Here is a 14816-nt window from a genome sequence, read left to right as displayed (position 1 = left end):
AATCCGTTTGCGACAAATTGAGTCACAAATCGCCTTCTTTTGTAGATAAGGCCCTACGATTTGAAGATGCTCTTCAAATTCCTCCGAAGTCATCCGGAGAAAATCATTGTCTCCAAAAAAATCTTCACTTGCGATGTTGTCATAAAGATTTTCAACGAAACCATGTGAAGGTCGCGTTAAAAGCCATTCTCTCGCCCACACCCTCCTTCTTTTCGCTTGGCGGGTCCTTTTGCACGACACAAAAGCAGTGTACAGGAGGATAACTTCCTCTTCGTCACTAAAATCACACATTTTCACTCAAACGACTGAAATGCTTCAAAAACAAAAACACTCATCTGACAACCCGTGTGCCATCGTGACATTGAGCAATTCTAGCAATGTGTCCTGACTAAATCAGCGATTTCGAGTGGTTCTAGTAGTTTTAATGAGCAACTTTTAAATGTGAAATTTTCTAGTGTGATAACACCGTTAGATAAAGTCTAGAGTTGCTGAAAAGGGAAAAAACGGAACACGAGATAGACCAGAGAGTAGGACAGGTAATGGGACAGCAGTCTGTTATAGGAGAACTTGTTTCTAAACTAAAGTGAAATTTTGATGTGGACTCCCTACTGATGACGTCAGTGCATCTTTTTCAGAGACTTGAGAGAAAATAGAGGCATGGTATAGAGGAGGCTCAAAGAAATGCATGGCCCGCATTCCGGTGACGCCCCTCAATGACATTATTCTCGACCAGAGCATACGGAAAAAGAAAATTCAAAATTCTAGTGAAATTCAAAATTGAAATTAAGTAAAATATTTTGTAGAGATTTAGTAAGATATATGTCTCATGAAACAGAAAATACAGAGTTATTTGAAATATTGTACCATCAGAATTATTTGTACAAAATGGCCAATCTACCCAGTACAACAAATAAATAATCAATCGGTTTAATCAAGTAGATTAGAGTTCCCTTTGAACAATGATGTATAATTTTTAGTGTCCGGTGCAAAATTTACTGTAAAAATGGGATGTTCAGTGATGACGTGAATCGTGTGCGAAGATGGAAACTTGATTGAACTTTCGCACAAATTGCCATTACATTTTCATTTTCCACTAGAGGAAAATATGAAGATTTCTTGGGATTTTCTGAGGTGGGATTATGAACCTTGTAAGTAAGAGATTTTAGTTGGAGAATCGATACGGTTTGCATGGTAGTCAGAAAAAACTACTGAACTTGAACATCATTTTTGTGTGCGAAACATCAAAGCCTTCCCCTATTTTATGCCGTCTCTTGAAAAAATCGTTCAGAATGAATTGGATTTTTGTAACTTACAAGGAATGAAATAATAAAAAAATAAATTTGTTAAATACAAAGTACAATTTATTAGCTTATTAATATGCTTTATAAAAGCTTACTTCGTATGCTGTATTTCAACTTTGCTGGTCCGCTGAGTTGTGGAACGAAAAATCCAGGGGCGTGCGCGGTGTGGATCTCAGTGAATTCTCAGAGGGCAGAATAGTCCGGGCGGCTCTGACCCAGTTGTCAATTGTCCGTGTGTTTTTTTCACCTGCAAATGATGTGTTACAGAAGAAAATGTGAAAATTCTGCTAGATTCCTTTCCTAACATTATAGTGACTAGTTGACAAAGAGAAAGAATATCTTCTTGGGTGCAGTGTGTACAAAATAAGAACAAGGCAATGGCTTATCAAACATTTCGTCAGGAATACTTGCAAATTCCCATAGTGACTCGCATATACACGACAGCCTGCGTAATCACAACTTTGGCCGTGGTATGAGATAATTCCCCGTTTTCTCTGCTTTTTTTTTTGCTTTGGGGCTTTTCCTCAAATCACAAAGGCCCACGTCATCGTTGTCTCTGGCATCCAGCGGATCCGATGGCGTGTACTTTGGATGCATCTAATGGACTATTGCATCAGTAGTAATGACGTGTTTCCGTTTCAGCATCTGGACGTAGTCTCTCCTTTCCAGCTCTACTTCAATCCCACACTCATCGTCAAGCACTACCAAGTATGGAGATTGGCCACAACATTCCTCTTCTTCGGAACGATCAGCTTCAGCTTCCTCTTCAACATGATCTTCACATACAGATACTGCCGGATGCTGGAGGAGGGATCTTTCCGGAGCCGCAGTGCAGATTTCGTCATGATGTTCCTTTTTGGTGGCTTTCTTATGATTGTAAGTCATCAGAAAAATTGGAGATTTTCCCGTTCAATAATAATTCAAGCTTTTCTGTAGGGTGTGATACCTCGGACCACAAAAGTTGAGATTGTAAAGAATATCAGATAAAATTTACTCGTAACTCCGTGTTTCCAGAAATATTGGAAACAGGGTGTTTCTCCACCTCAAATTTAATGAAAATTGCAATTCTGCAACGTTTCCATGTTTCTCACGGATGAATTTCCGTATTTCTAGAGACATTTCCGTGTTTTTGTAGAAACGTCCTCATGTTTCTTATATTTTTTCTACGTTTCTAGAATCGTTTTGGTGTTTATTCATTAATGTTTCGTATTTCTAAAAAATGTTTTCCTCTTGTTTTTTATCTGTTTTAAATACGTTTTCACATTTCAAGAAACTTAGGGTAAGTGTGCCAAATTTCGGCATAGTTGCATGCAAGTGCCAAATTCTCAAATTTGAAATGTTATAGGAGAAGGGCTCATAATTTTGGACAGTCGGCTTATAATCATCGATGTTCCAAGTTTGAAGTGCGATATTTTCAATACTAATTTACTTTTTTTGTTACTCTCTTTTCAGAAGGGTTGTTTAGAAACTTGGCAAGGGTTTATTGTCTTTGTTTTAACTAAAATTAGTCTTAATACGTTTAAAATGAATTGATATGTTGAGGTGAATTTGACTCGAATTTCGGACAACTTGGTTATTAATTTGGACAACTTGGCTGTAAATTTGGACAGCTAATCCGCCTCAATAGGATGCCCATTGTTCTCCATTTCAAGAACCAATCTTACCAAGTCCTCTTCCTGTTCATGTAAGGGAACCGTAGAATGTCACTAGAAGCCCGGAAACTTTCCATATCATTCATTAAAGTGAGTCGACTTCGGTACTCCAAGTACGTGCGGATTCGCTCATTCCCTGGCCTTTCCGGGAGCCTTTCAAAGCATTTCTCGCTACATCTCTTTCGTAGAGATGATGCTCCTTTGTTTCTCCAGGCATTTCAATTCAATTCAATTCAATGAATATTCAGTAATATCACTCAAAAAAAGCGAAGAAACATTGTTAGTACTTCACCACAGCTAATAAGACATAAGTAAACACGAAGTTCTGTCATATTTCTCGTAAGCAATTGCTCACACAGAATTTTCAACAAAGCAATTTCAACTCAAATCATATTCAAAATTTAACGTATTTAGTGTCAAAATCTTCCAAAAAGAACAAATATTTAGATAGAATTCATTATTCATCAAATATTGGAATAAAAATCCATCATTTTAATCAATTTATTTTTAGTGTCCAATTTTATCCTCAAAGTGTCCAAACTAAGGAACTGGTCTAAATTATGAGCCCTTACCCTATTTTTAATATAAAATTAATTTTTTTTGTTACTTTTTTTTAAAGAGTGTTGCTTGGAACCTTATAGACAGTTTATACCGTCTTTATTTTCTATAAAATCAATCTTAATAAATTTTAAAATGAATAAAAATGTAGACATAGCATTAGTGGCTTATTTCGGCCACATGCATTCTTATAGTTCCTTGCCCTTCCGGAATTCTTCCAATGTCTTTTTCACGTCATATTATTCGTCGAAGCGCCATTTTTTGTTATTTTTTTGCAGTATAATTTTTGGAACATGCAAAAACTAAAAATTCATGGAAATTTGAGGAATAAAAAAGTGGCCGAAATTTGATACTTTTACCCTATCTGTGTTTTTCAAATATTTTTCAACATTTTCTAGTCCGTTTTCTTCTCATGACCATGTCACAAATAAGATTAATATTAAGATTAATACTTTCTGAACTGCGAGAATGCCAAAAAAAAAAAGATAGCAAGTGTTTTATCTTGCCTCTCTCTTGTGTTTCGCTCAAAAACTGACCGAATCACTGTTGGCATGCATGAAAAATTACTCGAATTGCCTGTTATACGATTCATAAAGCAATTAATACGAACAGTAATATCTTACTCAACGTATTAATCCACTAGAGCGTACTCTTTCTAACACACGTGATTTTCCATTTGAGTTTTGAATGCTATATACCTCTCTCTCCGGCATTTCTTAATATTAATATTAATCTTATATGTGACACCGCGGTCAGACGTAATTAGCTGAGATTCTTTACAATCGCAGCTTTTGTCGTCACAGGTAAAATCCGACCTCGTCATTTCGGCCCTAAATTTTAGATTTACGCGTTTTGACTTTTCGTCAGTTAAATCAGCATTTGTCGTAACTTCATTTTTGCGATTTTGGGATATATACATATTTAGAATCGGCGTAATTTTGTTTATTAAACTCACTTGAGAAAAAGAAACATTTATAGGCCCATAACAAGAATTATCGTAAGTGCTCTTAATTAGGAAAAATTTATCAGAATTTGTCGTAACTTCCATTTTTGGGGAAGTTACGACAAATTTTCATACAAAATTTTCAGTAATCAGCATTTGCCGTAACTGTTTTAGCTCACTTGCGTGGTTTGTAATTTGCAGTAAAAATTTAATATTTCTCATTAAAACGTTCACAAACTCTTCCATATATCCAAAGACAGTGCGAATAATGCAACATTAAATCATTTTAATTCGATATTTGTGAGAAAAAAGTGAGGAAAAATCTCTGCCCATCTGTCATTAATTCTAAACAAAACAAGCGATGCGGCGCACTAAATTTATTCAATAAAATTTATGAAATAATAGCTTTTAGTGACAAGGACCACAGTTTAATTGACTAACTTAGTGAAATAAGGGCACTCATTGTCACTAGAGTAATTAAAATTGATATAATGTGTTTTTGTAAATTGTCGTAACTTCCAAGATCTCCATACATTGGAAGTTACGGCTTTATAAACGATGCAAGTTACGATAAAATATTACTGTGTTTTTTCTAACATATATCTCAATATCTCAGCTTTTATATCATTTAATAAAGATTTTCTCGAGTTAACTTACAGTTTATTAGTGCCACTTTTATTATTTTGACTCAAAAGTATCGCATTCGGGGCTCATTTTTAAGAAAAATAATGCTGAACTAAAAATTTCGTCTCCTGAAAAGTTGTCAAAAGGAAGTTACGACAAATGCTGATTTAACTGACGTTTTGACACTCATAGATCAGGGTATGAATTCTGAGATGGTGAGTTTTTCACGTGAGAAATTCACAGCTCTGAGATCACCTTTAGTAAGCACTTTCTCAAGCTTGCGTAAAAACTTTCATGTGAATTCTAAGATGCTGTAAGTGTTTCACGTGACAATTTTTGTCAAAGCTTCAGCAAACGCTTACAGGAAACATCTAAAAACCGTGAGTTTCGCACGTGAAAAACTCACGCATCTCAGAATTCATACCCAGGAATATCATATGCGCTAAAAATCGATTGTTGTGAACGTTTTGTCCGCTCCGATCCGTTCGTCGTATAACCACTTCCTTTAGAGAGAAAACGGAGATATATCGACAAGCGATTTTCGGCAAAGGTTAAATGTCGATGAGTGTCTAGAAGTAAGTGATGTCAGATCCACGCCCACCTCCCTTTCCGCCATTTTGGAACACCCCCAAATTTTGTTTTTTCAATAACTCAGCCCCTATGGCATCGATCGATCTCAAATTTTAGTATATTATAGCTGGACTTATGATCTTTTGATAAAAAAGCCCTTCTAGCTCTGACCCGAGCTAGAAGGGTTCAAAAATGTAATTTTCAAATGGTCATATCTCTGCTTCTAATTATCGGAATTTGAAAAATTTTGGTGTTTTGAAAAGCTCTTGTGAAATGCTACAACCCTCATGACAACTAAACTTCATTCGATTTAATCGAAGATCAGATTAATCGAAAAATCGATTATTGAAAATTCGATGTCGGATATTTAGAAAACTAGACGATGCTTTTTCTTTAAATTTTAGTATGTTTTAGGTGATGTCGAGACCTTTCCAATGGTGCGTCGCACTCCTCCCTCGATCTTCCCTGACCTGAGCTATTATCAAAACGTATTGAACAGACCGTATTTTTGGTGTTTATGAAGCAATTTCGATGAAATTTCACTATTGTGTATGTGACATCTAAACCTTTCTAGCAATGGGCCTTATCTATCCCACTTCACCCCGATCTTTACGAAATTGACCGGAAAATAAAAAATTACCAGTAATAAGCTCAGATAAGCGAGATTCTTTACAAGCGACCTCTCGTAATGAGTGCAACTCGGGGTGTTTCTCGGCCTTCTCGGCACATCTTTTAGCTCGGTATAATTCCATGAAATCCAAATTCGCATCCCTTTTTACTCTAAAGATTTGCATAAGTCTATCCCACTCTTTCGGTCGCAAAATTGAACTGAAGTAGATTTAATTTGGTTTGATGTTCAAAAGAAGAAGAAGAAGAAGAAGAAGAAGAAGAAGAGTGCGAAAGACATATGCAAAGCTTTTAAGAATAAAAGAGATGTGAATTTTGACTTTATGAAATTTTCCTGATCTAAAAGGTGTGCCGGTGCCAATCGTATAGATAGAGCAAACTGTTATCGGAGGCAGAATTAATAATAATAAGAAACAATGGCCTCATTTCTGAGACCAAGATTAAGATCAAAATTTCAAGTTGCCAAATATTTCCAAAATCAAGGTTTTGTATTCTGACGCGAAGTATTTATGGAACTTAAAATGTCTTAGCTAAGAACCAAGATTTCAAAATTTTCCTTCTTCTTCTTCTTCTTCTGTTTTATGTAAGGCTGTCGGACTCACTCGGGTCCATATAGCCAAAATTTTCCACTCTTAACGAAATGTCACTTCTGACAAATATCTTCATTTTTCTGCATTTAAATTAGCAAAATTAATTACAGGACGTATCAAAGAATTAATGAGAGGCCATAAACGGGAGTACAGGAAGTGCAAACTAAACTTGTTGCCTGTGATAAACCAAGAAATGCTTATGCAAGATATGATTATTTTGCAGGCATTCTCAGGGTGGTGTACTTCGATATGTACATCTAGAAATACAGTAGACTCTCGCTCAATCGGCTCTTTTTCAATCGGGTGATAAAAAATGTTGTTGACAATTTTCACGTTTATTTATGAAGCTAATTTACTCAAATTCGCTGTAGTTCTTCATATTTCATCGTAATTCTTTATAATTGAGCGCTTTTCGTAGAATTTACAAAGGCTTTGACGCCCAAATCTATCGATAAACCGGATGACGTTTTGCCCCAAATGCCCAATTGAGAGAGAGTCTACTGTAGTACACAGCTCTCTCCGATATCCGGCACTTCGATATCCGGCTGACAGCTGTCAAACACTGACGGTTGATGAATTCAAAACGTTTTTTACGAAACATGCAGCTTGTCCAGAGTGAATTAAAATGTTATTTTTATGTTAAACGAAGTCTTCATGCACATTCATGTATTATAATTACTTTAGTGTAATTGTGTCTGATTCGACAGATCGATTGTTGAAATATTTTAAGTTTCGAATTGAGATAGAAATTGCAAGCGATAGGGGCGTGATCTAAAATTATAAATGGGAGGAGTTAACTATATAGCCTCATTTTGGTGAATTATAATGTGGCTATTTTCTTAAGTTATGTAGATTAAAGCTTTGATGCAAACAGAAATAGCAGCTTTTTCAGAATTTTTGGTAAGATAATGAATTTCTAGGAACTGTGGAAAATTTATCTTTCGCAAGCCCCTAACAAAATTCAGTTTAAATTTATTTTAGCCATTTACAAGCTCTGAATTGGCATCAAATTTATTGCTTAAGCACTTTCCACGAATTTATTTCTTCCTGTTCTAATAAATGGAATGGTTGTTAAAATCTTCAAATCCAAATGCAAGAAAGCTACAAAATATCAATCTAGTGAATATTCTAATTCAATCTAAGCTAATGAAAATGTGAAATCGAATACCGATTGCATTGCATGATGGAATCTTTTTGTGATAGTGGTGATACTTTGAATCCCTGTTAATTAACACTGCTGCGTGACAATTTCTCTACAAATATTTTATCGTCGATGTGCAACGTAATGTAGCTTACGTTCAAGCACGAAATAATTATCTTACTATACTAATGAAATATTGATTTGTTTTTCATACCGGTGCAAGTCAAACAAGAGTTCAAATTTTCAATGTTCAGCTCTCAATCTTCCCAAAATTACATAGAAGACAAATACATTTCAGATATAAATTTATTATCAGTTTATAACTGATCTTTTAACCGGTTATCGATAGAAACCAATTCAGAATTATCAGGGATTCCAAGACCTTTCTGACGACCTGAAATTCACTTAAATCGGTTGAAAAATGTGCTCTCTAGGATCTTCTTTACCAGTGACCTTGAAAAACCGCTATTAGGAATAATTCAAGGACATTTTCGTATATGAACGAAATGTTCACCCGGGAAATCCACAAGAGCTGTCAAAAAATGAAAATAATTACGGAGTGTGGAGAAGACTGGAAAACACTCCGGACAACTTTGAAAATATTCTGAGTTCTTTGAGAAAATCGTATTTTTTATATTTTAAAATAATATTTCCAATCAGAGTTTTTTTTGCTTCTTTGATTCTGTCTAGATATCAGCGATTTTTGTCAATCTCCTATTCTTGGGTCAAGCTTTCACGATAATGCTGGTGTATGTGTGGTCACGTCGCAATCCATCCATTCGGATGAACTTCTTCGGTCTGCTGAACTTCCAGGCGCCCTACCTGCCCTGGGTCCTGCTTAGCTTCTCTGTGATTCTAGGCAATACGATCTGGGTGGACCTAATGGGCATGATTGTGGGACATATTTACTACTTTCTCGAGGATGTCTTCCCCAATCAGAGAAATGGATGCAAACTTCTCATCACTCCTCAATTTCTGTAAGTTTTTACCTTCACTTTAAAGTTTGTATTTACGAAATTTTCGAAAAATTCATGAAATTTTAGAAACTTTGTTGAAATTTTAGATAATTTACGTTTTTACAGTAAATTTTCGCAAATTCGGTTCTTTTAAGTTCGGGATATGTTTTAATTCGGGTTTCAAAATGTGTTGATACTTTTCCCGTTTGGTTGTATAACCATCTGCAGAAAGCGAAAGGAGAGAGTTATCGACAAGCGGTTTTCGGCAAAGATTAAATGTCGATAGGGGGCTAGTAATATCTGATGTCAGATCTAACCCCCACCCCCCCCCCCCCTTCCACCATTTTGGAACACCCCTAAAACTTTGTTTTCTCAATAACTCAGCCCTTATAGCATCGATCCTTAACGTCCCTGACTCAAGTTATATGGGGTCAAAAGTTTAATTTTCAAATGGCCATATCTCCGGTTCTACTTGTCAGAATTTGAGAAATTTTGGTTTTTTGGAAAGCTCTCGTGAAATAGTACAAATTTCTAACACTCCAACTTTCTCCGATTTAATCGAAGGTTTGATTAATCGAAAAATGAAAAATCAATTTTCGAAAATTCGATGTAGAATATTTCGAAATCTAGACGATACTTTTCATTTAAATTTTAGTATTTTATAGCTGAGGTCGAGACCTTTCCAACGATGGGTCACACTGCTCCCGAGATGTTCCCTTACCTGAGCTATAATCAAAAATATCATGACCGAACTGCATTTTCTATATTTATGAAGCGATTTCGAAGAACTTTTCGTATATCCTATTTGAGATCAAGACCTTTCTAACGGTGAGTCGCATTCGTCCCCAATCCACCCCCTAGACTTTATCATTGAATGAACTTTTCTTTTTCCTTGACCTTCAATACTTAAACTATTTAAAATAGAAAATGACCAAAATGCAACAGAACGAAACCTTTAAAAGTTACCAAATTTGTATTGTTAAAATTTGGAAATTTTCATCAATACATTTTGCTTAATTGCGTCAAATTAAGTATTAAAATTTTTGGAAATTTTAAAGAAAGTATGCATTTTGTAAGCAATTTTTCATATTTCCCTGATTTAAGGGAAATATAGAGGAAAGTACTCTCACTTTGAACGTTCATGCCTTCGAATAATGTGAATTTTCTTTAATTTTTTCTTGAATACTTACACATTTCTATTAAATATTAATTAGCTCATCATCAATTTTTGATAATTACATGATAATTATGTGTTAAGTTTCCTAGGAAAAATAAAAGAAATTCACATTATTCGAAGGCAAGAAAATTTTAAGGGAGAGTACTTTCCTTTATACGGGCTTCAGACTTAATGCTTAACCATATAGCTTGACTACTCTATTTTCTTATTAATCACGATATTTTTCGAAAAATTTAAGTTGGGATTGGATTATTCAAAATAAATGACCTATTAGGCTCTCAAAAAGCAATAAAATTGCTCGCTATTTAAGATATTGAGACATTCCGGAACTGGCCTAAACATTTGCTTACACGGGCTTCCGACCTAAGACAAAGCCATATGGCTTATCTTCTGTAATTTCTTATCAGTCAAGATTTTTTTTTTGGGAAATTATGACTTATGGCGCTGGTACAGCTTTTCAATTTAGTGAAATTCAATCGATTGAAATTTTATCTCTTATTCTTTGAAACTGAAATCAAATGTCGCTGTCACTTTCTGCCAAATAAAAATTGATAATTAACTTGAAATTCTAATTTTCATTTGACAGAAAGAGACAAATATATCTTATTTCAGTTTGAAAGAGTAAGAAGTAAAATTTCAATCGATTGAATTTCACTCAATTGTAAAGCTGTGCCAGCGCCATTAGAATTGAATATTATGGACAAAAGATCCATTAAATTTTGAAAAACTAATAAAATTTGTCACTATATAGAATTTTCAATCCTCCTGAAACTGAACTAAGTGTCTGGTCTGAAGCCGGCATTAGATACTGACTACTGATTTCTTTGCTAAAATACCTAAAATACAGTGCCCGCTTTGTTATTCGGATGATTGGGAAACAAAGTGACAGATGTCCGCTTTGTTATCCGGATTTATTTTTTTTAATTTGTTCAACATCTCGAAAATAATACGAGAATTTTTTATCTCTTTTGTAGAATTAGTATTTTAATTAAAAAATTAAAGTCTTAAAGATGATTAAAAAGACATAATTAGAGAATTCTATGCTATTACACTTAATTTATTAAACAAAAACATCACAGGATAATTCATTTTTATTGCTGAACACACATGCATATATAACCTGAAAATTATTTTAAAAATGTGACCATCGAGAACTCATCCGGATTACGCCGATCCGGATTAAAGAGCGCGCACTGTACTGAAAAACACAAAGCCTTCATATACTTTTAAAAAAATCGATTAAAAACTTGTAAAATTTGTATAAAAATTGTTTTTCTTTGTTTCCAAGATGTTCTTATGATTAATTTTTAAATAATTTTCAAAAAATAAATTATCGAATAAATTCAAAATTCTGGGAAATGCTGAAAATACATACACTTCTACTTACCTTCTCAATTTATTTATTTGAAATCTTCAAATTTTATTAAATTCATTCAGGAAATTTTAGGTCTTGAAATTTAATGAAAGTTTTTACGAAAACTTTTACAATGTGACAGAAATGTCACTTGCCGCGTTGACATTTTAGCGAACCAGAGGGGGGAAATTCTGTAATAGTATGACAATGTCATATGACAATTTTATTTTTCCTTATGTGGCAAATTTAGAAGAATTAAAAATCCAACTCATATTAGTTACATAGATCTTTACAGAGCTACCCACAATGGCCATTAGATCCTCACTGGGCTTTAATGTTGTCCTACTCAAAAAAATTTCCATGAAAACAGTAATTACGCTAATTAAGTTCTACTGGTTTCTATTGGATATTTAATTGCTGACTGTTTGACTTAGTAACCCAAACCTCTACATTTTCAATAGTCATGCATTTCTGAAACTACCCCACCGTCCCTTTTATGAAAATTTGTATTTTTCAAAGAAAATGTTCATACCCTGAAAAAAAAAGTTTTGTCAAATTAACAAGACAAGTTTGTCAAAAGAATGTTATTCCATAATGGCCTCTACACATTGGGAGAAATTTTTGTCAAAAATTGCTTTTTTGAAGGAAATTCCCTGCAGCTTTGTAGGGAGAAACGTCAAATTTCTGTCAAAAACGCAATTTTTGACGAAAATTGCTCCCAATGTGTAGAAGACGCCTTAATACAGAATATGGAAAAGTTTCGTCAAATCGGCGTCCAACTCGATCTTGTTAAAAGTTTGTCAAAAGGGTGTTTTCCCATATAAAATACGAGAAAAAGTTTTGTCAAATTGGTAAATAACATCCTTTTGACAAAATTTCAACAAAATCCATTTGCTCGTTTAACAAAGCTTTTTCTCAGAGTAGAAAAATCATTTCAACTTTCATTTTATTTCTATCTCACTAAATTAAGTCTTGAAATATTGGAAATTTTCAGAAAATTAAATGAAATTTTACACTATAGGAAGGTGGGGCTACATTAGAAACGCATTGTTTTCGCATAATTTTCAAGGGAGGCTGGTCTAGATAGACCAACGTTTCATAAGAAATGTTTTGCAAAAGAAATGAAAATATCGTCATTTCCGTTAACCTAACCTTGAAATTTTGGAAAATTTCATTGAAAATTTAGGAAATTTTCTGTTTTTAAGTGAAATTTTGTACACTTAAGACGAAAAGGTTACTACCTGCGATTTTTGTGCAATTTCAAATAAGTTAGGCTTTGAAATTTTTCGAAAATTTCATGAAAAATTGAAAATGGGTGATTGGGAGTGTATTTTGTGATTTCAGGAAGAGAATTTTCGATGAGAATGAACAGTATCCGGAATATGCAGCTCTCCCAGAAGATCGTCCGGGTGGATTTGATTGGGGAGAGCGACCCAATAGACCGGCACAGGGGCAACAACAACAACAACCTCAGGAAAATAACGCCCAATAGAATCCTCTATAGAAGTTCCACATGCCTCTCGAGCGCGTGCATCACCTAAAACACGAACTTGTTGCGCTGTTTTTTTTTTATGTGTTTCACAGAATTTTTGTCGTTGAACAGCTCCTCTCCTGACAACATGTAAATAGGCTGTAGGAGAGACTAATTGCTAAAAAAAAAAGAAACACCACGAGAGACAGAATAAAATTGATGGAAAATATTGTAATATCTGTCCACATTGTGCCGCAATTTTGTATACAGAAAAAAAATCAATTATCAAAAAACAAAACAAAATAAACCTCTAATAAATTAATTGCGATTTTCGCTTGTCACAAAGGAAGAAAAAAAAAAGTCCAAATCCTCTTAAATTCAATCTTGTCTTTATTTTCTAATTCTCACTTACATTTTCTTTTTCTTCATTTATGCAATGCCCTAATGCTATCTTTTTGAATATTCTTTACATTTGTTATTGATTAGCTATCTTCATCAGTTTTTTTCTTCTTCTTCTTCTATTTAATTGTAAAAAGGTATTTTTTATTTTTTGTTGAGAACCTAAATATTAGGCAAAAAATATGCACAATGAAAAAAATCAAAGATTTACATGGGAAGAATTAATTTGGGGGACAAAAATATCAAGTTCACGCATGTTAAAGGGCTTCTGTATGAAATATTTAATTATTATTTATAATGCCAAATGTTCTTTTTGTTTTAAATGAAAAAATATATAACCATTTTCATCAGTCACAGAGCTATTTCTTTTTTTTTTAATGTTTTTTTTCCAAAGTAAAAAAAACCTGAGAATCCTTTAATGCGTTCCAAATTAACACAATTCATCTACATTTTACAGTGTATTGCTTGAGATTGAAATCCCACTAAAAAAAAACAACAAAAAAATAATTCTTCATTGCTAAAAAGAAAAAAAATAGAATTTTCGTTGCGATATTTTTTCTCATAAACTTTTTTTTTGGTTCAAATAATCCTCGGAAATTATCTACATCTTCCGCAATTTATTTCACATTTTTCACTCTTTCGCTTTTATATTTTCATGTGTCTTAAAGAAGCAAAATGCACAGTTCTATTTAGATTAAAAACTTATCACTTCCACTCTAAAGAAACACATTCTCCGCACCTTATCAAATTTCTTCGATCCAATTTTTTTTCTTCACCAAATAAAAAATATCTAATTTGATGCACGATAGAATTGTGGTAAAATCGAAAATTCTCTATTAAAAGTCGCTTTTTATTCGAACCTCCCTTCCTGTTTTTCTTTTTCTTTTTAATCATCCAGTCGAATTCTCCACAAATTTACCTGATATTTTCTTTCTTTTCTACCACAAAAACGGCTCGCCTTCCACTTTCTTATCCTCCTTCCAACGTGAATTGTTGCCATTTCTTCTTTTTCAGAGTACAACCGTAGCTAAAACCACCGTAATATCATCAGGTTTACCACCTACACAACAAAAAAAGACAAGACAAGGGTAAATACGAAATAAAATGATGATAAGCTATTTTGAGAACAATCAAAGAATATATTTTTTTATAATATACTCAAATTTTCTCATGTGTGAGAATCGCAATTGAAACAACTTGAAATAAGTTTTTACTCACGCTAATTTGCCTTTTGCAAATATGATAACAATTTTTCTTTATTATTCGTCTAGCAGAATTGTTATTAAGCTCCAATTAGATTCTAATTGACTGATAAATTGTGACCGAATGCGGAAATTATTGCAAAAAGACAACAATTGACCTAGATTCAGCTTCAAAAAGAATAAAATTTTAGTAATTTCTCATCATAAAGGGTGAAAGGAACACCTATTGACACTTTGAGAAATCGTGTCAG

At 33.7% G+C, this 14816-nt stretch overlaps 2 protein-coding genes across 2 annotated transcripts in view; one reads left to right on the top strand and one right to left on the bottom strand.

The window, feature by feature from the left end:
- The first annotated feature begins 1430 nt into the window (after nt 1-1430).
- Nucleotides 1431-13721, top strand: LOC129805743 (derlin-2). Its single transcript, XM_055853865.1, has 4 exons — nt 1431-1771; nt 1944-2177; nt 8697-8983; nt 12838-13721. Exons 1-4 carry the CDS (start codon nt 1679-1681, stop codon nt 12983-12985), a joined length of 762 nt encoding a protein of 253 aa, XP_055709840.1. The 5' UTR covers nt 1431-1678; the 3' UTR covers nt 12986-13721.
- The window catches only part of LOC129805742 (protein phosphatase PTC7 homolog), a 28132-nt gene continuing 26647 nt past the window's right edge, over nt 13332-14816 (bottom strand). The window contains exon 5 of the mRNA XM_055853864.1: nt 13332-14423. Coding sequence (XP_055709839.1) covers nt 14374-14423 — 50 coding nt within the window. The 3' untranslated portion in view covers nt 13332-14373. The remainder of the gene's footprint in view (nt 14424-14816) is intronic.

This window comes from Phlebotomus papatasi, chromosome 3 (assembly GCF_024763615.1).
Source record: "Phlebotomus papatasi isolate M1 chromosome 3, Ppap_2.1, whole genome shotgun sequence".
Taxonomy (NCBI): domain Eukaryota; kingdom Metazoa; phylum Arthropoda; class Insecta; order Diptera; family Psychodidae; genus Phlebotomus; species Phlebotomus papatasi.
The sequence above is the reverse complement of the archived record's forward strand: the minus strand, read 5'-3'. Positions and strand labels throughout refer to the sequence as shown.